The following is a 27,073-nucleotide window of genomic DNA, read 5'->3' as shown; positions in this document are numbered from 1 at the left end:
TGCACCTAACCTGCATGTCTTTGGACTGTGGGAGGAAACCAGAGCACCCAGAGGAAACCCGCGCAGACACGGGGAGAACAACAGTATATATATATATATATATATATATATATATATATATATATATATATATATATATATATATATATATATATATATATAGTATATTTATTTATTTATTTAAAACATACACAACTATATACCATATTTTTTATTATGCTTTCCTGTTTAGTAACCTTGCATTCAAGCATAAATACAGTGCTATGATGACTGATTGTTCAATATTTTTACTTCTTAGTAGAAATGCTCTGTGTCACTACCAGAATGTTTGTTTGTGGATGCACTGATAGTGATTGCAGTGCATAAAAAGCATGTCATCAACTTGGGACAAACATATAGTACATACATTAATTAAAAAAAACCTAAAATAACATACATACACAAAAAATTAATAAATAAATAAATGCATACTTGCATACAGCATGTAAATTCTCAAACTTGCTTAATCCAAATCTGGGTTGTGGTGAGCCGGAGTCTACCTTGGCAGGGTGAAATTAAAAGCTTTATGACACAGTGATTAGTGAGGTTGCCTAACTGCTCATGAGTTTAGGGTTCAAGTTCTGGCCCAGACATGGATAGAATATGGACTATATGGACTTTGCACACTCTCCATGTGCCGTGGTTTATCTCCAGACATTTTTATAATTTTTTTGTTTTATTCTTGCCTTTATATAGCTGCTTTATAGCTCCCATCATGTATAGCCTTATTTGCACGTGGACAGCTGCTTTAAGCAAAGAGACTTACTTAGCATAAGTAGACTAAACAGTTACACTACATCTATGCCAATCACCAAAACAGGTGCCCGCTCACCTTGCTGCTTTTCATTGGAGGCATCCCCCATCTGCTGTTAACCCTTGTGGAAATATAGTATGTCAATCCCCCACATCAAGTGATCTTATTAGGACTCTGAATGTATTATCATGGAGATCCCTATGTTAGTTATTTTGGTTTGCCTATGCTATTTACTCATTTATTTTAAATGAGTGTTAAGTATCTACTTTATAGCATCCCATGTGTACAGCTTTACCTTCACGTGAACAGTTGCCTCAAGCAAAGATTCTTAGCAGCTCTTCACAAGTAGACCAAGTAGTGATCTTCAGACCTGAGCTACGCCTGTGCCAATCACCAAAGCAGATGCCCACTCACTGCGCTTCTCAGGTGCCAACCTCTGTGAGAGTATTTATAACAATCTGTTTAAGATTCTAAAGAATGATCTAAAAGATTAAAGGTTCAAGTCAGTAAAGATGCAGAATTTAAAATCAAAGTATACCACTCATTAAAAATATACAAAAGAGTGCATTTAAAAGGGGTTTTAGAGTCCAGAGATTAAACGTTTAAGGAGGCTCTGATTAAATAAATTGAAAAAGTGCAGGTTTTCTAATTGCTGGCTGTTTACTAAGGTGTCCTTATTGACAAGAAGTTAATCAGTGTTAGTTTCTTGATATCACATCTGAACTACAGATTCAATTTTGGATTGTAAACTGCTTAGTTCATTCTTGTGAGTCTGAACATTAAAATCTTCATATGGCTTGTTTTTCCTGCCTTATTCACTCCTGTATTCCAAATACATGCTTGTTAGGATAATTGGTAGCTACCTGTGACGGACAGCAGGTGAATTCATGGGTATGCCATGCAGGAGATAAGTATTCCATCAAGAGATGGGTCTTGCTTTACTCCCTGGTGCAGGATATGACTCTGAATTCTAAGCAGATTACCAGAATATGGATAATAGTTCAACATACAACTGTGCACCCACGTCCACTTCATCATCACATACTAACAAAAACTTCTATAAAAATCTGATTATATGAAATGAATAAAACTAAATTATTTTATTTTATTTTCAGGGAATAAAACTGAAAAAAACTTATTAAAAAGTGAAAGCAAATCATTGCCTGTGGGTCTAAATATTATTTACAGAATACTTGAGATGAGGTGTATTTTCTTCCATACCAAGTTTTACATGGGAAAATTAAACTTCCCTTTTCTACTAAATTAGCTGTTAATTGCCAACTCAATTTTTACTCTCTCAGTTTTAACGTTTCCTACCTCACCAAGGATCCCCCAACCATAAATATGCCTTTGTTAAAATGTTACTGCACTAGATAGGTTATATGTATACTGTAGATCATCCACGGTTAATACAGTTATGCTAGTGTTTGTGAAAGAGAAAGGGACTTAAAACAGTAGCAGCTTTTCTATGTAGTACATTTCACAGAAGTCTCCCAACTGTTATCTACTGACAGACTTGACTAGATCTGGGAACTTCAGTCCAGTAGTACTTGATTTATTCTTTATGCAACCAATACTGGTAGCACACCTGCAGCATCTATGCCATTATAGTCAGTGGCTTAATAAAAGGATGTTTTTTTTTCTGGTCCAGATCCTTAGAAATCCACAAACATTTTCCAATTTGCTTTAACAAACATGTGCATCCATCTTTCAGATTTTTTTATTCTTTTGATCTGCATGAAACAAATGAAAATGTTTGCAGTTTGCGATTGTGCTGCTTCATCATTGCTTTATGTGCTTATTTTAATCAACAACTGTTCCATGAAAGCTGGTATAATCATGTTTTAATTGCACCCTAGACATCCATTAATTGTTTTAACTTGTAGAGCCAAATCTTACCAATGCAATAACTACAAATTTCTCTTGGCAAGGCTTAATTGGAATTAGAATATCCACCTCCATATCAAACAGTGTTATAATTTGTGCCCACTCTAGTCTACCAATATTAGATTGCCTTGTGAAATCAAGTCAGTACTAATCTTTTGAAAGCATCTTTGTATCATATCTTAATATATTTGTGGGTTGTCTTCTGTATTTTTATGTAGGAGTTGAGCTAATTTAAGGGTATCCTGTGATAATGTATAAAATCAGCTTTTAGTAACTTAATTACCATGTTCTAAGATGCAGAAAGACAAGTTGCTGTTTAAAAATTGAGTACTGCACTTTAGAGGTTTGAGGGGCAGCAGGTGAAGTAAAGAATAGGTGTGAGTGGTTTGAGGACTTTGTAGATTGTAAAAATAGTTTTGTTTTTTTTTTCTTTTTTTAATTTTATGGGGTGGGGAGAGCACTTTTAATAGCACACTATGAACTGACGCAATCTGCAAAGCTAAAGAAGACACTCTAATATAGGCCATAGGAAAAATGATGGGTTTTTTTTTTTTGCGTTTAATTACAGTAAACTGAGGCTATGAGTAAGCTTTGTTAGTCATCAACTAACTGAATTCTTAGGTGAATTATATTACAGAAATATACAGATATTGGCAGCTGCAAAAGTGTTTCTGGGCCTCCAGAAAGTCTGCATCGTGCAGGAAGCATGCCAGTCTATGGCCATGCTTGTGAATTGTGTTGACATTTCAACATGATGGTGTTTCCAGCTCTTTAAAAGAGACCAATCATTTAATCAGAGCAATTGCACTGTAACAGTATTTTGCTTTACCACATCTTTCCTTTTAATAATACAACATAGATTTGCTATGGCCATGTGCTGAATCTGCTCAGAATAATCAAAGACAGAAAATCATCTTCTTTATCATGTTCTTTATTCTAACACTACTTTTGTACCTGCTGCCTCAGGGGTCCAGCATCCTAAGTTCGAATTCTGTGCCTGATTGGTGTCTTTGTGGAGCTGGTATGTTAGTCTCTTCTAGGAGTTACAAACTGGCCACCTGGCTCTGTCTGGGTGTGTGGATGAGTGGGCCCTGTGTTGGACTGGTGCCCTGTCCAGTGAAATTTCCAGCCTTGCATTCAGTGTTCTAAGAACAGGATAGATGTATATTTTGACTTTTTTTTTTTTTTAAGTTTTAAGTACTTGCCCTATACAAAACAGCTATTCTCTGTAATATTACTTATTTTGCTTGTTTTCTGTTTAAAAATGTTTTGTGGCTACCCTGTAGCTATACAAGTATGGTGACTGGAGAAAATAACACAGTGTAACACACTAAGTCAAACCAAATTATACAAAAGTGTACATTTTCTTGCTTATTTAGATTTGCAACTGTACTCTGTGTTAGTATTTTTAAAGTTATGATCTATGTTAGTAAGCCTTTTCTTTTCACGTCCTTCTTTTCAGTAGACTTTACTTTTAATATTCTTAATTTGTAATTTTTTCTACTTTGGCCTTATCATCATATTTTGCAGGAATAATGGCTGCTTCGTTAATTCAAAGGTTGACAAAAAATGGTGTGGTGGTACTAGCAAAACGGAGAATGCATACTTCATTATTGTAGAATGTCAGATCATGGCAGAACCATTTCAATGTTTTTTGTGAATTCTTCCAGTCAGAGCTTTTAGATTTAGATATGGATTTTTAGATAGAACTTTATTTCTTAGCAGGGGTAAATCTGACTTTTTACAGAAGATATTTAAATAAATAAATACGTAAATAAGTAGATATATATACAACGCATACTCAAACACTGTGGTTTGAACACACACTTTAATGACTAAAGAGAAAGACAACTTCTGACTTGGCTGTCACAGTCACAGCGTGACACTATGTAGATATATTGCTGGTGGTATAAATAGCCCCAGTAGCGATTTTTCACAGGCATCTGCTCTATGGTTCGTTGGTTAAAAGTGGTCAGTGTTAGTGTGTCAAAGAGATGATGTACTGCACTGTTCATAATGGCAGTCAGTTTTGTTTTAATTCTCTTCTTTTACTACTACCTCCAGGGGGTCCAGAGTGCATACTATAACTGAGCCTGCCCTTTTAATTAGCTTGTTAATTCAGTGGGCTTCTCTTGAAGTGATGTTACCAGCCCACAAAAATAGCAAATCATACTGGCCATCACAGAGTTGTTGAAGGATGTCACTTCCAACAGTTGTTGTGGTTGATCCCCCAAATATCTGTGAACCACCCAATCTCACTGTGATTGGACAGGCGATGAACCAGCTGAGGGTATTGAAGGCTGCAAGGATCTGTGGTATCCGGGATGAACTTCTCCAGGGTGGTAGTAAGGCTGTCCTGCTGGAATTACAAGCAATCTTTGCTTCCATTTGGGAGATAGACATCATCCCAAACTGGGACTTGTTGTCCCTGTCTGGAAAGGGAAGGGTGATCACCTGGATTGTGGCGACTACAGAAGGATAACACTGCTCTCAGTGCCGGGTAAGGTCCTTGAAAGGGTCATCCTCAATACAATCTATTATCACTTGCTCACCCTTCAGCAACCGTAACAGTGTGGTTTTACCCCTAAGAAGTCTACAATTGATCAAATCCTGGCACTGAGGGTTATTCTCATTTGTGCTCAATAAGAACAGCTGAGTTTCTTTGTAGCCTTTGTCGATTTTCATAAAGCATTCAACTCTTTTGATCAAGCTGCCTCCAAAGTTGCATTATATCCCGGCCAGACGAGTACTGTTACTGCTTTGCAGAGTGGAGGCAGAACCTCTGTGTTTTTCCCAGTTGATTCTGGGGTTCGTTAAGGTTGTGTTCTTGCTCATACTCTGTTCAATGCTTGCATCCTCTGGGTGTTGGGCAGGGCGGCTCTGGGGCATCTGTTGGTGAAGAAAGATTTACTGGTCTTGACTTTGCCAATGATGCTGTGATCTTTGCGGAGTCAATGGAGGTTCTGATTGGAGCTCTTGGGAGACTGAACAAGGAGTCTGAGTGTTGGAGATGGTGAGTGTCCTGGATATAAACCAACATCCAGGCCTTTAATGAACTCTTGGGCATAGCCATCAGCATTATATCTGTCTGCAGAGAGAATGTCCACCTCGTTGAGAGGTTTACTTACCTCAGCAGAGACATATGATCATATGAAGTCAGTTGAAGGATTTGGAGAGCATAGTTGCAAAGGAGTGTATGGCACCAGACTGGACTCCTTTGGTACTGTGTCTCTTTGGTGAATCCTTCTGTACCACTGGTTTGACTTTGTGTCAGAGAAGTGGTTGTTCATGAAGACACGAATGAGGCACATTGCCTGCATTGTGAGGGAGCATCAGTTACGGGACTACGGCAATGTGGCACAATTCCCCAAGGGTGATCCTGCTTACAGGACCCTAATTGTTGAGGACTCAAGAAGCTGGTCCAGGACAATGGGACACCCATGTAACACCTGGTGGCGCCAGATTGATGGTCATTTCTGGAGGCTGCAGCTGGATTTCATGTCTGCCTGGGTGGCTGCCAACTGGGATCCCTAGCTGTTTCATCATGTGGTGGGTGTGGCAACGCATTGTACCAGTGTGTGCTCCCCAACCTAACCCAACATAGGTCTTGTAAGGAAGAAACATTTTTTTCTAGTATATTACTTTGCCCTTTCTTATATAGTTTCTCTGTGTTACAAGACCAGGTCAACCTGTCTATAATGTGGACCCTCAAGTACTTGTAGGAGTGAACCACCTCTACAACCACTCCTTGAGCAGTGACCGGACTTAGAGACTCTTTGGTGTGGCAAAAGTCAAAAAACAGATTTTTGTTTCTGCACATGGAAAATGATATGCTTAAAGTACAAGTCTTCAATGAATACTAGTACATTGGATATTGCTTTTTTTATTTTTGGAAAACTAGTTACCTATGGAGAAATATTTTTAGACAAAATCAAATGAATGAATATGCAAAAAATAGTTATTGTGAAATGTGACAACAAATAATTACTATACTTATATGTGAGCATGAACAGTTAAATGTGTTGCAAACTATTACCCATGTTGCTTAAAACCTATGTAAATTTTATTCTTTTAAAAGTCTGTTATTCAGAGATGTTGGTGTTGAAGTTGTAAATATCAAGGGCTGTTCCATCCAAAAATACAAACCTAGATATTGCTGACTCTGTATACTTCCAATTCTTACAGTGTTTATGAGTTTAGCAAATTGTGGCTTCATTCTGAAATGTTGTTATTGTTTTTGACATTTTTAAATTATAGTCTTTGCACAGATTAGTATACTCTTCACATGACTAACCTGTCATGTTATTTACATCTATTATAGGCAATTTGAAACCGTCATTCCAACTGAAGACTCTGTCATTACAGAAATGACCTCAACACTTAGAGACTGGGGCACCATGTGGAAACAACTCTATGTGGTAAGTAAAAAAATATTTTTTCTACTACATTGTTTTAATTTGCACCTTTAGCCAATAGCAGCCAGAACATTAAAGAATAACTATAATTTTACTTATGAGAGACATGTACTTTTAATACACTCAGTAGTTGAAGTTAACTAAACTTTATAAATTCCATTAAGATTTTGCTGATTTGTTTTAAGGGAATACCGGTAATTGAAACAATGCCTTTTTCTTTTTATTAATCTTAACATTTATGATAATTTTTACTTGTTTCAACTTTTGATCTCTGGTGTAAAATAAGAATATGGAAAACTGGTTAATTTTGTGAAAAGCATACTGTAATCACTTACTGTAAGTGACTGTTCAGTTAAGGCCGAAGCCTATTAGCTTCTGGAATATTTTCTAACTTCCTGGGACATGTTTTTTTTAAATATTCATGTTTTCACTTGGTGTTTTTTATAATATTCTCCTCAGTTATGCATAAGGTTTTTATTTGCTGTGTTGTGTGTGCTCCGTATTTGGCTAATCAGCACTTTGTTGTAGGGACCTGCTCATCACCAATCATTTACTAAGTTATTCCTTACTATTTGTCTGCCTAGTACATAACAATTTCTTGATAGTGAAATGATTAGTATAAACAAATAAAATAAAATATCACTTCTAAAGTGACCATTTGCCAGCACTGGTGGTTTAAATATTTACACACTTATCCACATAATAGGTAATCTTGGTTTCTTTCAGTTATTTCAGTTACCTTGCTATATCTTTACAATTCAAATGTTAAACTTTCAAACTTTAGCTTTTAAGCCATTATCCCAATGGAGCTATACTATACAGTATGTATGCATAATTCATTAACAGATTTCTTCCAAGCTCTTGAATGTTTTATGCAACTTCAGTAGGATTAAATTATGTTTTAATGATTGCTAAAAAATCTGGGAGTAGCTAGCAACTCTAGTCCAGAGATTTTGATAAGTGTGTTAACCCTATTTATGTATTTTATGTAAGTATGTTATTAGAAGAAACAAATGGAAACAGGAAGAAGGTCATTTTATTTGAAGCATAAAAAACTTATTTTCTATAAACTATCCACTAGACACCTTCCTGTACACTAGAAATTAATCCTTTGCAAAATTACTCCAAAACAATAAGATAATCTTATTTTTAACAAAGCAAAATTTAGAAGAGAAAATTATCGGGCATGTGGTAAAATATAGCTGACTAGTAGTGAGACTACCAATGGAGGAGATCACATCTGTTCCATTTTTCCACTACCACTTGAAAGCAGACTAAACCTGGTTTGTGTTTTATTTGCACTACCTATATCACTTCACCTGTGGTTAGCATTCATGGTTATCTGGAAGGACCTGTAATGAATCTGTATCACTATTGTGCTCAATGTGTGGTTTCAGACTGTGCTACACTTTGAATCCACTCACACCAGCAGTCCCACAATGTAATACCTTTCACAATAATAAACAAACAGAATTTTGGGTTGGTAGAATATATTATATTATATTTCATCACTAACACGTTCAGTGCAGTTCATCTATAAACTGATGTGCTCACGATGCCATTTCACCACATGGGAATATCACCTGGGCTTTTCTAATCCAAAATGGCCAGTGCTATTTAAGGGTAGCCTTTTTTAATACCTCAGCAACTTTTGCAAGAAAGCAGGTAGTGAATCCTTACAATATTTCATAGCATGCAATTCACTTTTAATCAAATGTTGCTTCTGGTAGTCTAATTCTTTTAAATAGTTTGTTTGACTAGATTGCTGACAAAGGCAGGTACTTACAGTAACAACAGTTTAGGCTAAAGACAGCGCCTAGTGCAAGTTGGAAAGATCTTCTCTTTGTGATAAAGTATATAGTCAAATGACAAGTTCAAACAGCATAAATGGCATTATGCAATATGTTAATGAATGTGGGGGAAGAAAAAAATCAACACAGCCACAAAAGTGGAATTGATTGAAAATTCAACTCACTTCTTATGCCATCAGTGTTCAAGTTAAGCTGTCTTTTGTTTTGCTGGGGAAAGACCTGGAGCTAGACCATCAACTTACCTTTGAACCCAGTTCTGTGTAAAATTTGTCAAACAGATCCTTACAACATGTCCAGATTCATTCTGTACTGCACACTGGCTAGACTATCATAGTCCAACTGTGTCTAACCTATAGTAGATAGAACCTTTATACATTCACTGTATTATTCCTAAATACAGGGTTTTTAGTTTAATATAGTGGTTTATGTTATTGAAACAACAGTTATTAAATGACCCAGACAGGTGGCTACATGTTAGATAGATAGATAGACAAAAAGAGAAAGAGAATGAAAGAACTTTATATGTCCCCATGGAAGATAAGGCTTTTTACAAATTCTCTTAAATAAATAAATACATAAATATGTATACACACACACACACACACACACACACACACACACTATAATAACTAAAAAAGGAAGAAAATGAAAAAGAAAGAAAAGGTCAGACTTGACTGTCACAGTCCCTGTGGTGCATTATACAGGTGTATTGCTGTTGGTATAAAGGAGCCCCAATAGCTTTTCTTGACAAACCTTTGCTGAATGATACGTTGGCTGAAAGTTCTCTTTGTTAGTGTGTCAGAGAGATGATGTGCAGGATTGTTCATAATGACATTCGGTTTTGTTTTAATTCTTTCCTTCACTACAACCTCCAGGTGGTCCAGAGTGTGTCTATATTAATTAGCTTGTTGATTTGGTGGGCCTCTCTTGAAATGATGTTACCAGCCCAGCACACCATGGTGCAGAAAATTGCCGTGGCCATCACAGAGTTGTAGAAGAAAGATTTATATGAATGTGCTTTTGTGCCTTCATTTAATAATTGTATTTACAGTAAAGCAAATATTGACAAATTTAAATACTTTAGTAAATTATCTACTTCAGACATTGTTTATTCATTTATTTATTTATAAACAAAGTGCAGTTCATTTCTATATTTCCATTAAAATGTGTTTGTGGGAATGCTAAAGGCAATTGCATCTTCATTTCATTGATATTAAAAAGCTTTCTTGATTTTTTTGAATAATATCTGTACAATACATATATATGTATTTCAAAAGAATGCATACACTTTTCCTACCAATTTTGCATTGTGATAAAAATATTAATTTGATATTGCACTCTTTTGATTTAAGTGATGCGTTATATGAACATAAACTAGCATTACATGGATGGGTGCTTGAGGAACTAAATCTAATAATATACTTTTTTTTTTTTTTACAGAAGAATGAAGGGGATTTGTTCCATAGGCTATGGCATGTAATGAATGAGATATTAGATCTACGTAGGCAGGTCCTAGTAGGACATCTAACTCATGATCGAATGAAGGATGTAAAGCAACACATTACTGCACGACTTGACTGGGGAAACGAGTAAGTTCATACTTGAAGTTTCTTATTACACATCTTACTTTATATAAAAGTGTTTTTTGTTTTATTTCAACAAGTTTATAAAATAAAAAATTGGTGGTATAGCAAAGCAGTGTTTAGAACCACTGCCTCACAGCTTTTTGATTCACAGCTAAATCACCTTCTGTGTGGTTTTCATACTAGTCCCCATTACTTTGTAGGTTTTATTCAGGTTTTATTCCTTCAGCCCAAACACTTTTGGGTTAGGTTACAATGTGTGTCTAAGTAGACCTTGATAAATGAGTGTGGATGTGTGTAAGAAGCATTACAATGTACTGGTACCTTTCCAAGGTTGCTTCATGCACTTGATGCTTCTGAGACTAAGACCCTGCAATGGATTTATTAGGTTGAGAAGAGTAGTAGAGTGTGAGTAGTTTGAGTTCCCTGGAGTTGTAACTCTTTGCATTTATAGTATTCTTGATAATTAGTCATATTTTCTATGAAAATATATTAAAACAATAATTCCTCGATTACACTCCTTTTAAACTTTTTAGATTAAAAGTTGATCATTAATGGTGTATCTTCATTTTAAAGAATCTTTTTGAATAGCAGCTATAGAAATAGTATTTTATATTTTAATTTTAGCTTCACCTGCAACAGAAATATTTTTTTGCAAATTTGATTTTAATCCAAATCTGTTATCATATTATAATTTAAATATTGTGGTTCTGTTGTGAATTCTGAGTTTATACTACATTTTGACAGTAGATTTTTCCCTTTCACTGATGGATTAACCATTTTGTTAAGCTGCATTGCAAAAATCTTCCTCAAAGTGTCCATATACATATTAAGGTTCTGGTGGGCTTTCCTTGGACAAAAGAATTATGTCCAGATGACTTGAAATGCTAAATCAACAGTGGTTTAATACTGTACAAATGACTGCTGCCATGTATGGGGTGAGTTACTACATTGGCCCTTCGCTCAAGGAGCATGGACCATTTCTTAAAACAACAACTTGAATTAAGTGAATTGAGTAAACTGATGAACTCTTGAGCATTATATTGTTGTCTGTAAGTAACTTAAAGACTAACATAGATTTTGTGTGCTGACTGTGAATGCAGGCTAACTTCTAGGAGTCTGTGTTAGGGTCATTTGGAAACAAATTACCTGTTTAAGATTGAGCAACAGAGATTAGATGTTGATTCCTTTAGCACCAGGAGAAAAGGAGATTCAGTAGGCAAGAATGCATCTACTGCACAAAGTTGGACATTTTCTTTTGCCAGAATTCAGTATAATAAACTAAACCTGAAGTCAGCATTCAAAGCAAGTCAGCAATCTCATTTTTTGTTCCTCTTGTACTTCCTATTGTGTTTTTATTTATGATCCAAAATTCTGACTTCAAGCGATATGTGCTACCATCTTTTATATTGGTGGTATAGTGTTGGTCTAGCAATGGGCGCAACAACATGACTGTGCCCATGAAAGTAATGTAAAAAACAAAAAAATCCAAAAGTGAAACACAGTAAATCATGACTTTGTAAAAACAGTGTTTGTTTTAAAAAAAATGATAATAATTCTATTATTAATGCATCAAAAATTAATAACACAAATCAGAACATAAACAAATGAGATCTTAGCAGTCAGATATTTCCTACTTTATTGACTACAGTCCTTATGGTATGTAGTGTAAGGAAAAACACAAACAATCACAAAGAGTTGGGGTACCCGCAGGCAAATCCCTTATATTTGAAACAAACCGCAAGTTATAAATGTGTTGGAAAAGAGAAAGTTCTTCACAGACAAGAGTCTGAAGAGTGACTAATTCAAAACAGTAATAAGGAGTTCTAGTAGGAAGAATTGCGTCCTGGTGGATGGACACCGGAAGTAATGCCAAGGGTGGTAAAGCCATTAATCAGAAGGAGGAAGTAACGAAGAGTCTGTAAATAGCTCCATCCTGTGTTGTGCCAGGAAATTACCATTACCTGAGCCCTTAAACTATCCCTAATTCTCACACGAGTGACAATAGATTCACTTTGTTTGCTATTAGTGTCCATGCCTTGTTTTGTTAAAAAAATGTATTTTTTTGCCTGGTTTTATGTTTTCATTTGACTATTTTTACCAGCACTACATGCAATTCAGTACACATTGAGTTTAACAAATATTTAGAATACGATAATCACTTAAGGTCAGTTTTATGTGGAAGATAGAAAATATAAAAAGTTTGCAATACTTTTTTATTTTTTTTACGTGAAGTGGTTCTTTCAGTACAAGCCCAGAAGAAGAATACAGATACTAATAAACTGGTTAATATTTTGTTAGCTTTTTTTGGAAATTGTATTAATAGTAATCTTTATTGTACCTGATACAGAATACTTGAAGATCTTGTAGAATAAAGATTTGTAAGGTCAGTTTACCTACTGTAATATTTGGGCTACTTGTCCGTCTAGTCCAGCGGTTCTCAAACTGTGGCGGGCGCCCTCCTGGGGGTACTGAAGCTGTACAAGGGAACATCGAATAAATGAACAAGACATCAAAATTAATTTTTTACATTTTTATTTCAAATTTAAATTTGCAAGCATATAATCAGAACGAATGCATTATAACTAACATTAAAATAAAACATTTCTAAGGCATAGATCTAATGACTAATATGTGCCTGCTTTAAAGTACACAGCCTGTTCAGGTTTGGTTTGATATTCGAGATAGAGACTCTGAGTTAGAGCTCTGAAGTTTGTTTCTATAATACGAACGCCGCCGTTGCTGCTACTTTTATAGTCGCGTATTTTCAATCCAGAAAGTTCGAGACATATTGTATCTGTATCTGTCGCGAACATTCGGGTAACAGTAGATCAGGTGATACTGCGGCCAAACTGCACCACAATGGCAGTGTAGCCTATATTGCCAAATTGAGTTAATAATTTACTGTGTATTCAGTTACAGGATCCGTACATACATTTTTCAAAACATGGCAGGATCTAATCAGTAATATTTTAAAATAAGTTTATAAAGCACAGAGAATTTATTAATTTAGGTATGTTTACAAGCCTTAAATTTTACACCGTTTGGCTTGCTCTCTCTCAGGGGTGGGGATCGATCTGTTCTTAACATGATTATTTTTTCTGTAAAAACTTGATTGCTATGTATGGATTGTAATAAAATTAATAAAAAAAATAATAATTTACTGTGTATTGGGTTATTTTCATGATACAACTAACAGCGGTATAATATTTGTCGGACGAAAATATGTTCATCTTGCACAGATTGACTTTATCGGTGTCCTCGTTTACGAGATTTTTAAAAATTAAAACATTTAATTGTTTCTTTACATCATAAAATAATTAAATAAGAATAAATAATTTATTATTTGTTTTTGGGATTAGAATTACTATCAAAAACCACACAAGGCATTCTAACAGTTATTAAAGCACTTTAAAAAAAAAAAAATTGCAAATATTTCATCGAAGTTACCCGAAAACATGTAAATCTTATGGAAGTAAAAATGATAGGATACTGCAACACCGCACGAGTATCATACCTTTGTTAGTTTTATCATGGGTTATTCTCATCTATCTTATATTATGCAGGGGGTGCAGAATTATTCCAGGTAGAAAATGGGGGGCACGAAATATGAAAGTTTGAGAACCGCTGGTCTAGTCTTTGCTTTCTGAATGGTTGAAATGTACAGTGTACTACTGAAAAGCTTCTGGGTTCCATGTTAATTTTTTTTGTTGTAGTTCATAGGGAAAAACGATCATGTCTTTTCATTCAATAATTAATCAATATTAGCATTATGGATATGTTGAAAAACAGTATACTACAATAACAAATATACAACTTGTGTGGGTAATGGGTATCATCTTCATGAACAGTAAGTTGCCAGTCCTAAAGAAAATGATTGTCAGCTACTCATTGAACATTCATATGTGTCTAAGGAATATTTGATTAGAATGGACTTCTTAAAAGCTGAAATATTATTATGTTATTATAAAACGTAGTCTGTGAAGTTTGCATATATACAGTAAGCTGTGTGAGGCTATCAGAAATATATCTTAACAAATGTTGCCAGGCATTGAACTTTAAAGGGTTTAGTTTTTTAGACTGTAAATGTACAAATCTTTCATGTTACAAAACATACTTCAGGTTCATGGTGTTGCTGCAAGATGATTAAAATGCACTTGAGCATTAATCTTTGTACCAAAAAATTTAAAACTATAAGTAACAAATGAAATAAATATATATTTATGTTGGCCTTTGGGAAAATGAAATAAGAAGCACTTTTTATTAAGTCTTCCAGTTCACTGGGCACGCTAATGTACAAACCATGTTGCAGCTTTTCACTGCACAATCATATATGTCTAAGGAATATGTGATCAGAACCTAGTGAACTTGGACCTAGTGAACTTTGGAAATTTGTTAGCAGTCTTAATGAATATCTAATTCTTTAACTTGAAATTAATTTCATCTGTGCAAGTTCACATACACATACACTTGTAGAATGTTTGTTGCCCATTGGAATTTGTATCCTACACATCTTTAGAAATTTATTAAAGGCATGTTAGTGACAGGAGGGGGTACCTTTTTTTTTTGTTCATATTATCTGTTCAGAAACTCAGAGACTGTGCAGAGTGTTGCATCGTTTTTACAGATTTGTTTGGTTATGAGGAATGTGATTTATAATGTCACATTTGTGTATCACCATTACATGTCACTAGCCTCCAAAAAAGTAAACATAGCATTTAAAAATTCTTCTTTTCCACCATCTTCGCTTATTGATTGCATTGCTGAAATTAAATCCTGATTTTCTTCAAATTTTCTTAAATTAAACAGTGACAAAAGTGAGGTTCTCCTCATTGGTACAAAATCATCATTATCCAAAGCTGATAATCTTTCACTTGCTATCGATAACTCCTTTGTTTCCCCTTCACCTCAGGTCAAGAGTCTTGGTGTCATCCTTGACAGTACTCTATCTTTCCAATCTCACATTAATAACATCACCCGGTCTGCTTACTTCCACCTACGTCATATTAATCGCATCCGCCCCTCCCTCACTCCCCATACCACTGCCATTCTTGTTCACAGTCTTGTTACTTCTCTTCTGGACTATTGTAATTTGCTCCTCTTTGGTCTCTCTAATAAATCTCTCCATAAGCTTCAGCTAGTCCAGAATTCTGCTACTCGCATCATTACTTGAACTCCGTCTATTCACCATATTACTCCGGTCTTGCAGCAGCTTCATTGGCTTCCGATTAAGTTTTTCAAATTGATTTTAAAATTCTGCTGTTAACATTTAAGGCCATTCACAACCTCACCCCAACCCCCATATCTCTTCGACCTTCTTCATGTTGCCATTACCTCACGTAACCTTAGATCCTCTTCCTCCATCCATCTGACCGTCCTTCTCACCCGTCTAACCAGCATGGGGAGCAGAGCATTCAGCTGTTCTGCTCCTAAGCTCTGGAACTCACTACCTACTGAGCTTAGAAATATTGAATCATTTTCAAATAGAAACTTAAAACCCATCTGTTTAAATTGGCTTTTTCTTTATCATTACAGTGGCTTTGGTTTTAATTTTTATATTTTCTGTAGAGATCTTTTAAGTTTTGTTTATAATGTGCTTTTTTGTTTGTTTGTTCAGTGTCCTTGAGTGCTTAGAAAGGTGCCTTGTATAAATAAAATGTATTATTATTATTATTATTATTATTATTATTATTAAAAAATCTTGTATACAATTATGACAAATTGTTGTAATTTGGTACACTGCTGTATTGACCCATATACAATTTTTCAGTATAAAACTCAGGCAGACCATTTACAAGATTCTTTTTTTTTAATATAAAGTATAACTATTTTCTTTCTCATAAAATAACTAGCTATTCAACCTGTCTTCACCTGGAAGAGTGATAAAGTTGGTTACGTGCATAAAATAAATAAAGAGCAGTTCTAACACTTAGACACATTTTTTGAGTTTTATTAAGCATCTAGTGCTTCTGAGCTTATTAAGCCCTTGCAAAATATTGCTATGAAATTAAGTGTAAGATTTTGACAAATAAAAGTCATTTTGCAGCAAAGAATTATTTGTAGGATGATAATAATAATAATATCTTAGTAGTGCAGTAATGGTATCGAAATGTCATAGAGCTTGTAGAATGTAACAAAGTCGTAATGCATAATATGTTGAGAGACAATTGAGAATCCTCTTCCTCCCCGAGCAGTGCTTTTGGTTGGTCCCCACAAAGTGTCCACCCCCTCTCACAGATCTTGTCTCAAAAGATTGTTACTAAAACTCAAGCATGAATCTCATCGGAAATGGCACATTTGCTTGCTTATTATTTGTGCTAGACACAAACTGAATATGATTTTAAATGAGCATTCAGAAAAGAGGGAAATAATTTTTGAAACAATCAACCAATTAAAGAGTTATTGAGCTGCAAACGTAAAAGTGTTGTTCTTTTTACACACATTCACATATTTAAATATTATCAATAATTATTTTGTCCAACAAAAACACCTGAAAATGGAGCTGTTTTGTTTGTTTGTTATGAAGACTTCACCTGGAACAATTTTCAAACATGCACCGCCACCGCTAATTCCAGATCATCTTCAAAGTAATTCCAAGTACAACACACTGCAGCATGGTGCAGGGTTGGATTTCGGTCACAGTCTCAGTCATTCACACAGTAACACTGTGTTCACATGCTGTGGTTCAGTCAACTGCCCTCATATCATCTTATACTGTTTTGAATATCCTGACTCCAAAACGATTATGAAGCAAATATTTTGAAAAACCAAACACATATTGAAAACATTTTCCTTTGAATTTGAAACTTGAAGTGATAAAGCATATGCAAACAGCCTTATTAAACTGTAACTGAGTGAATGGAAAGAGATAGTTGTAGTGATGAATGAACTGTAGTCTTGTCAGTGTATTTGGCAATGGCAGAAATCAAAAAAACAAAAGCAAGACTGAAGAAATATTTATAAAAATATATAATATTTAAAGCCGAAAAATGCATCACTTCATCCCGTGGTTGTTATTGATTGTAAAATTTCATTCTCATGTTCAAAGGAGAACAGTGATATAAAAGAGTTGAGTTCAGCTTTATGAATGATTTGAGTAAGTGTTAATTTGATTTGAGTGTCCCCAGAATTCAATCATTCAATAATAATTCTTTGCATTTATATAGCGCTTTTCTCACTACTCAAAGCACTCATCAATTGCAGGTTAAGGGCCTTGCTCAAGGGCCCCGGGATTCAAACCGGCAACCTTCCTATTGCCAGTGCAGATCCCTAGCCTCAGAGCCACCACTCTGTCATAGTCAATCAAGTGACAATTTCACTGTAACTTACAAACAGCTGTATCAAAACACTTAACTGTAAAGACATTAGCCTGTGTTGTGTGAGTTGACCACAAATATGTTGCCTTTCACGTTAATGTACTGTTTATTAGAAGGGAAATTTCAAAAACTTTACAATTTGGAATACAAGGCAATATACATTTTCATGGTCACAGTATACCTTAATATTGCAAACACACATTTGTTTGTTACTTCTTCAATATGGGTTGCCATAAATCGCCATGAATAATTTCCAACTGGGATTTGGATGAATAGAAATGTTTTTCATTTCAGCATTTTTTTAAATGATAACATTTATTTTTATTATCGTCTTCATAACATTTACAAATCACCTTTTGTATCCAGTTTGGATAGCAGGTGTTGTATTTTTGTGTTTTTCATTTTTTTTTTAAATCTCTGCATTCTTAGTTTTCTTCTGGTTGTGTTTTAGCTAGAGAACATTCCTTGTTTAATTTAGAATTTTCTTGTTTTTGATTAAGATTCTAGTTTGCATGTTTGCTGTGACTGTCCACTTTGTTATCAAATATGGTAGTTCACAAATTAAAAAGGTATTCATATATTTAAATCACTTTTCATTAAACAGTCCCAGAATGCTGAAATACATAACACCTTCTGTGTTTTCTTCTGACTGTTCCTGTTAGGGTTCACTACAGCAGGTCACCTATTTCTATATATTGCTGTCCTCTGCATTTTGCTATGTTACACCCATCACCTGCAAGTCCTCTCTCACCACATCCATTAAACTTCTATCAGGCCTTCGTCTTTCCCTCTTGCCTGGCAGTTATATCCTTAGCATCTTTTTCTCAATATACCCAGCATCGCTCCTCTGCACATTTCCAAACCAATGTAATCTCGCCTATCTGACTTTGTCTCCAAACTGTCCAACCTGAGCTGACCCTCTAATTTACTCGCCAGCATTCAAAGTTCCTACCCTCAATTCCACTCTCTTTACCTTCCTCCTCATCTCCTGTCTCCGGACACATTTCCCCCCTCTTCTTCAACTTCTTCGGCCAACAGTAGCTTAATTTCCACCAGCACCCTTTTGCCTAACAGTACTGGTGGCAGCCGCTGTGAACCCGGGCCTTGATCGATCTGGTATGGAAATCTGTATTGTTGTCTGCATGTTGATCTGGCAAAATTTTACAATGAATGCTCTTCCTAATGTAACCCTCCCCATTTATCGGGCTTAGGACTTGCACAAAGAAACACACTGGTTTGTGCATCCCCTGTGGCTGGGTTAATGCTATAATGCATAATATAACCTTGGCAGCATCAAGAGCAGGACAGGAACAGGGTGCTACCCAAGAACAGGGGCCTACTTACACCAAAATTCACACTCAGGTAGGGTCTTTTTAAAATTTGCAGTACACCTAGGCGAGACATTTTTGAAATGAGTAGGGAAAATCAGAATGTACAAACTTGTCACATACTATAGCAACCAGGCATACATCATGCAGTACATTCATTGAGGTATGCAGTTATGTGTGCATTAATGTTTAATCTCATGACAATTATTGAGCTGGCAGTTGTGAGACAGAGCAACACGTTTGCCTCCTTCTTGTCCTAATTGCAAAATTTGTTTCTTCAAGTAGGTGTGGAATGAAAACCTGTGCTGACTTGTTTAACAGTCTGTATTATGCCCATGGGTCACATCATACTTGCAACTTGTTAAAAGACTGAATAGCAGTATATAACAGTTTCGAGAATAAAGGAAAAATAAAACTGGATAAAAAAAGACATTTTAAAAATGCAACATCAGCTACAGTTAAATTGCTCTTGTGAGAGATGAGTCGCTCTGCTCTCCTAAGTTCAAAATACTTTGACTAAAGTAAATATGAAGAAATTCTCAGTGATCATAATACAGTACTATGATGCTCTCATGTAATTTCTCTAAGTTATCCATATTATGATACAATTTAATGTTTTTTTAATTAAAAATTGATAAAAGTTATTAGCACTAGTCTTTAAAGAGGTTTTGCATTTTACGTCTCAAATCTTGTAATTTTTTATTTTCTTATTAATCATTGTGTTGCATTGTGTTTTTATCACTCTTTAATTAATATTGTTTTTATCAGTATGCTGCTGCTGGAGTATGTGAATTTCCCCTTAATAAAGTATCTATCTATCTATCTGTCTATCTGTCTGTCTATCTATCTATCTATCTATCTAATCATAAGATGAGAATATGCTAACAGTGTATACTATTGTTAATAATATAATTAGTGTAGTACCAATTTATACTTCATTAATATAGCTCCAATGTCAGGTAGATAGCCAACACAAAACCTCTTTAATATGAGTATGTCAAGAATCAGAGAACTGATTGTGAAGTCTGTGGTCAGCAGAGTACTTGCATAGAGCATGTCTACATAAGAGACTGCACGTTAGTTCTTTCGGTGCTATTGCTTGCCAGGGCTTTGGATGAAAGCAGCAGCTCTATTGTGAAATATATTGACAATTACAATGTTTACTAGACAGAAAAAAACAGTCTGAATATTTTCTTCTTCACCACATACTTATGTTTGATTTTACTTTTGGAACACACAGTAGATTTGATAAGTAAATGAAAGAATGTAACGTGCTAAAAGTGCCAAATGCTCTGCCGCTTTTCAGTAATCTATGCAGAGAAAGCAGTTTCCTCCTTTCCCCCTGGGAAATGTAGTGCAAATGAATATTTTATTTTTTCTTTGCAAATAGGTGTAAATCACTTTCTTTTAGCTCTTTTAGGAAACCAAGGTGTCTAGCACATTAAAAATAGTAACAGAAGTGAGATGAGCTTTTTTGCAATATACACCAAAGCACTGTTTCAATATTCTTTTTATTTTAATATTTTTTTTATAGCAGTAAACTGATTTCCTTATCTTTATGAATGCAGAAATAATTTTAAAAAGGTTCAATAGAGTTAGTTTTGTGCATTATAAAAGTTGCCATCCTATAGGTTTATGGATTTTACTATAACTTGTGGGTAAGGATCTCTGGCAAAATGTTTAGTCATTATGAAAAGAAGTTTCTGGAAAATGATTTACCTAAAAATATTCTGCAGCAAATGCAGACACTTGCTTTCTAAATTGAGAACCATGGAAAACGTAAAGCAGATTATTAGTGCAGAAGATAAAAAGGATGGGTGGTGAGTCATAAAATCATAATTGTAAAGGAGGTAGCAGCAAGGGAAGTTACACACTACACAGGCACACGAAATTGTAGATTATGCTGCTGTTCCTCCATTTTAAACTAAAGCAGCTTGTTATGGTCTAATATGTTACAGTTCAATCCACCTACTCAGGAGTAATATATTTGGAGCTCAAAGGTTGACCACCAAAAAGGGGATTGAGATGCCTCTGGGCTTGTTCTGTCTTTAGGGAAAGGATTAGAAATGCACAGCGGTTGAAATAGCACACAAATGCTTTACTATTTATCAAGCATTCCTTGAAACTGTCATTAACGCCAAAGGCAAAATTTATTAGTTAGTCTTTTTATAAACCTTGCTACCATCAAATTGCTACCCCTGTCTATTTTTTAAAAAATTACATATTTGTCAGAAAGATGTTATTTATAAGACATCTTAATGACATATTATGCCTTCGACCTGTTTGGCATTTTCCTGTCTTATCACAAAGAAAAATTACATTTTGTATCATAAGTCCCCATAAATTTAACAACAAGAGCACAGTGTCCTCTTACTGATTACTAGTGAACAATTAGATGTGAATGGTCCACATCAAATAATAAATATAAAATCACAACAGGAATAACTGTCTGTTATGGTGCTTCTCAATCACTTCATGAAGTGTCTGCAGTGTTTTCTGTTTACAATAAATAGTAAATGCAATCAATAATTATTAATTGGGATTGTGGGTGGCTAAGAGGCAGTAGCCAGTTCTGGGTAGCAGTAAAAAACAATTGTCATCAGTGGCAGCAGCATGTCATAGGAAGCGAGCGATGGGTTATTTATGAAAGGACAGGAACAGGATGCCATTTAAAAGTTTTGTGTGCAGAGTTGCATTTCAGTGCTTAGAAATTTGTTCTGAATTAGGAGAATCGATGTGCACATCCTACGACACAGCCAGACAGTCTCTCTCTATCTCTTTATGTCTCGCACACACACACACACACACACACACACACACACACACACACAAGCACACCACTCTGAAAATGTTGAGCAATGCTTAACATGTACACATTTGTTAAAAAATGTAAATCCCAATTTCTATCCCAGCTCAATACATTTCCTATATATTCACCTGCATGCTGTGATGGGCGGCTGGGTCCCATGCCCGGCCAGGACGCCCCTGCTGCATATGTTCCGGGGGAGCAACCATGGGCAGCTCAATACCTCCCCCAGGACGCTTTGTGGCAGCCTCCCTGTCCGACGGTGATTCCCCAACCTCCCGCATGGCTCCATTGGAGATGGAGTCCTCCACAGCCTGGTTGGGAACTGGGGTGGCCGCTAGGGGGTGCTGCCTGGATTCAACAGCTCGGCTGGACGAGTCTTCAGCCCCACCCGGAAGTGCAACTGGGACCAGGTGGTCAAGCACCTGGAACACTTCCGGGTGGGCTATAAAAGGGGCCAGCCACCACCACTCGAGAGCCAGAGTCGCTAGGAGGAGGTGGACTAAGCTTGGGGAGGAGTGGTGGTAAAAGAGAAAGAACAGTGTTGTGGGTCTTTTGTGGTGTTTTGGGACTGTGTTGGGCTGTGGGACACAGGGAAGACGTGCCCCACAGTTGAAGAGAAAATAAAAGTCTTTGTTCATTTTATACTTGCCTCCGTGTCCATCTGTGTCGGGTCAGGTGCCTAAATAGCGCCTTTGTTACAACGCATAAAAGTTTATACAAAAAGAAACAGGTTTTCATTTCAAAATCAACAGGCCACACTTTCAGCTGGTCAGCTGTGATTTACATTAATGTATACACAGTATATAATTTTCAGGTTGCCTTTTGTTATCGTTGATGTGATCCAGAGTTTTACTGTACTGTACTGTACATTTAAATGGTTGTGAATAGGTATATATTTTCAGCCTGCACAATCAGAACACTTTCGTTCAGGTAGTTTTTGTTTTTTTTCTTAAAGTCTCCAACTACAATTTATATAAAAAAAAAACAGAGTACATCCACTTTCATTTCTAATGGTTTTACATATCAAGACATAACTAACAATTGCCTCGTCCTCACCAAATTCAACATGAAGTGACCAAAAACCCAGAACAGATTTTACTTCTTTATTCAACAAAATATGGCCAAGTATGACAAACAAAATGCATGCAAACCTTTTTTACATCAATCTTTCCACCCTGAATGCACCATATACTCTAAATAAACTCATACATTTCTGTTGCAGTTAATTTGCCAGTTAATTGTCATACCCTTCTGGGCCTGGAGAAGACTCACCAGGAGTTTCATGTTAAAGGAGTAAATTTCTGTGTTGTTTTTTCAATTTGAAATTTTTGGCTGCAACTGACCATGAAGGTTATCTTTACTGATAAATTATAATGTTAGACGAATACTGAATTATTATAATTTTGATGGTCATGCAGCAGGGGGGTTATTTTTAATGTAACAGAAATACTATACACACAGTGAATAACAGAGCCACAGTTAGGGAGCTTGTTTCCATTCATTTCCAGATAAGTTAGGTAACTTGCATTTTTTTTTTTTTACTTTTATGGTTGCAGAGATCATATCATGTAACTTACATGTGTCAGAGACTCCACACAGAGGCATAGCAAGGTTTGGGGCAGCCACCTGTATAATTGGTATCCTGGCTGCAGTCATGAATATGTTACACAGCACTAATGTGCACAAAACCGAGTCCAAAACAGATCTGAGGGAATAGGGGAAAGGTGGAGGCTTTTAAAGGGGAAGACAGGAAGTGAGGTCAAAGGGGTCAGGCTCATAAGTCATAAGACTTCAGTCATAGGCTTGAGCCCAGACATGACATCATAGGGGCCGGAGCCAGCAAGGTCTTTTTCCATAGACTCGGACCCGGAAGTGACGTCAAGAGGGCCAGGTGGAATCTCCCGTGATTGGTCTGCAGGGAAGGGAGAAAACAAGTCAGTGCACTCTGCCACATCCTGGTATGACTCTGGAATTGCCCTTACTGAAGCCCTTTAGCTGCCTCCCATGTGCACGTGTGTGACATATAGTACAATTTCAAGCAACAGAAGAAATGAGCTGATGTAACAGAAGTTTACGCATGAGCCTGCTTGTACAAGCAATATGAGACACAAGCTGCCCATTTTCTTCCCTTCTTTATATTTGCAAGTTTTTCTTTGAAACTCTCAGGTGGCAGTAGCCTCTACCTCTAAGGCCACCATCATCTTTTTGCCTATAAGACATCTATTTCTTCAGCTACATACTCTGATGTACTTACCGTCTTATGTAGTTGTGTACTTGAGCCTTCTGCTTCCTTTTCTGTCCCAGCGAGAACCAGTTTGCCCTCTTCTCTCAAGGAGTTCCTGCACACAATTGTATCAAATCTTCAGTTTCTTGGCAATCTGTCACAAGGAAAAACTTTCATTTTGCAAGACAACAGTAGACTGATGTGTTTCTGAGGAAGCTGTTTCGTTTTGTGTATTTTTGATCACAGAATCGAACTTTATGAATGTTAGTAGCTTGCAACCCAAGGAAAGACAATTTATTTGCTTTATTGAACTAAATTAGATTTCAGCTATGCTAACACAATTGCAGTGGTTTATCTAATAACCAATTAACATTTAAGCATGGTTTATTAGGAGTTGAAAGTGTACCATTAGGACACTGCTGAACATGGAGCTCTGCAGTCATATGTGCCATTGGCAGCATTAGTAATATGTTGGCTATATTTTTAAAATCAATGTAATGGTACCTTGATAAATGAAAAGTATTACTTTCTATCAAAAATATTTGTAGGTGATTCCAAACTTTTGTTGATGAGTTTTATTAAATGTTGTAAGAGCCATTTGCCAGTTATTTAGGTCATGTTAAGTTGATAGAAGTATTTTCTTAGTTATGTTAAATGCTTGCCTATTAATTAGTGCATAGTATAATTGGGGTTCTTATAACCCCCACAAGCTCAATTGAAATGGAATATTTGAACTATTTCTTGTCGCTCTGATTGCAGATTAGTCTTAGTTAGAGACCTGCCTTGCCGTGTGTAAGGCATGGAGGGCACACAGTTTCAAACCGCGCCTTAACGTGCACAGTTGTATGTGTAGAGCCGTACGTTTAGAACATACTGAATGTGAAGTTAAACATAGAGAAATAATTCCTCCTTAAGTATAGAAGCAGTTGAAGTTTAACAAGAAGAAACCATTTTCTTTTTTTGTCTTTTATTCTACATGTGTAACAACAACCTTTCTCTATTCTCTTGTGGACTGTTTGCTTCGAAATTTCACTAAACCTTTTTAAAACAAACCTTTTTGGACTGAAAGATTTATTTTGGTATGCATTTGGCTCATGCTTGATCCTGCCTTACTCACCAGCAGCTACAAACGTTAAACTGTTTTTTTTGATGATGGCATAAAATTGGACTGCCGCGAAAGGTTTCACCCTTTATCCTCAGTCTCTATAAGAGCAGCTTAGTGTTAAGACTCTTAACATTGTCTTCAAAATGTGTGTAGACCATACTATAGATTGCATATCCAAGAAGTATCATTCACATAACCATAGAGGAGACCCTTTTTCTGTATCACTGCACTCTTACAAGCATATGGTTTAAGGGCGAGGAAGTACTTGTGGATTACAGTATTGGTGTGTTTTTTGCCATGTCTCCAGTGCAGGTGTCTGGATGAATTTCTATTCCAACAACGAATACTAGAGTCAAATAATCCCCAGAGTGTACATTCAACAGTATAGGCATTATTATGTTATATATAGAGGGCATTATTGATGATTTTTTAATTCACAAAATGGACTTTAATATCACATATACAGTAAACTGAGAATTATTGTAGTATCCCGAGAGTTAATATTAAGCAGGTCCTTAAATGTATTTTTGATCTTTATTGTAGCATTTTGTATTAACAGTAGGTTAGAAATAGAGCAATTGGAATAGCTTGACAGTACAGCAATGCATTGATCAATGCTGCCAGATTAATATGTATTCATTCTGACATAAATTATTTTAAATCATTTAATGTAACTGTTTTATGTGTATTGTGCTTATTAAATGAACTTCATGTACTTTATTTATGAATTTAATCAGAAACACAGATTTATTTTTCCATCTGCAGTATGAATCTCAGAAAGTAACACAATATCTTCCAAGTTAACTTGAAGTGTTGCTATGATACCAATTACTGTATGCATTGAAATTAGTCATGACTTAATAAAGTCTGTTATCAAGATTCATGTATTCTTTTTTTGGCATAAGGAATTGGCCGAAAGTATAGGAAATAATTGGCATGTTTACCCTACAAATGGTTCCATAGTACTGTACATTGGACAGTTATCAAACATTTAAGTACATACCATCAGAACTGAACTACTGTAATTAACTGACTTATTTTTTTGTGATCAGTAATTCAATACAGAAATTATAATAATAAAATATATATACTATCTTAAAATAGTTTTTTATTCGTAAGCTTTCAGCAACCTATCAGGTGTCAACTTTGACTTTTTCAAATGGTCATACATTTAACATGCAATTCGGATTATTCTGTTAATAGTGCCAAGATGACATTGCAGCACCTGAAGAATGTATCCATCACTGATGATGAATTTGTTGTTGTATAAGTAATATACTATGATACGAATGCAACAAACACCTAAAAATAACAACGTAGTTAAAAGAAAATTTTGTATATACTCATATTCAATACGGTAATATTAAGACAATGTGGAAAAACTAATGCAAGAATTCTTAATTTGCTTCTTCTAGTAACATGTTTTCCCGGAGCTGAGAAATGAGATTAAAATAGTGCACACCTACTGTTTATTTAAATGAAAGAAGTGCGATATTTAATCCAAGACTCTCAGTGCTTTCAGTGTGTGCTTTATCTCAGGTTCAGTAAAGGTGTTTATTCCACTAATAAAAAGGCAAAATGCTTTATTTATTTTGACTTTTTTTCTTTTCTTTTTATGAGCCAATTGGCAAACTTTTTTATAACAAAGGGTCTAGTCAGTCACACATGAGAACAGATATGATTGTGATTTTATTATGTACTAGTTAATAACAGAAAAGAAATTAAATTGATGTTACAAAAATAGTAGACCTGAATGCCTGTCTTTGAATTCAGACATGCAATTTTTAATTTTTAATTTGAGG

General features: G+C 35.5%; 1 protein-coding gene across 3 annotated transcripts in view; it reads left to right on the top strand.

Annotated features, from left to right (window-relative positions):
* dock4b (dedicator of cytokinesis 4b) overlaps positions 1 to 27,073 on the top strand; it is a 432,150-nt gene that overhangs the window by 166,575 nt on the left and 238,502 nt on the right. For all 3 annotated transcript variants that reach the window (XM_039760946.1, XM_039760945.1, XM_039760944.1), the window contains exons 5-6: positions 7,002 to 7,098; positions 10,347 to 10,495. In XM_039760946.1, coding sequence (XP_039616880.1) covers positions 7,002 to 7,098; positions 10,347 to 10,495 — 246 coding nt within the window. The remainder of the gene's footprint in view (positions 1 to 7,001; positions 7,099 to 10,346; positions 10,496 to 27,073) is intronic.

Source organism: Polypterus senegalus, chromosome 8 (genome assembly GCF_016835505.1).
Source record: "Polypterus senegalus isolate Bchr_013 chromosome 8, ASM1683550v1, whole genome shotgun sequence".
Taxonomy (NCBI): domain Eukaryota; kingdom Metazoa; phylum Chordata; class Cladistia; order Polypteriformes; family Polypteridae; genus Polypterus; species Polypterus senegalus.
Note: the sequence above shows the minus strand (reverse complement) of the source record. Positions and strands in the feature narration are given on the sequence as shown.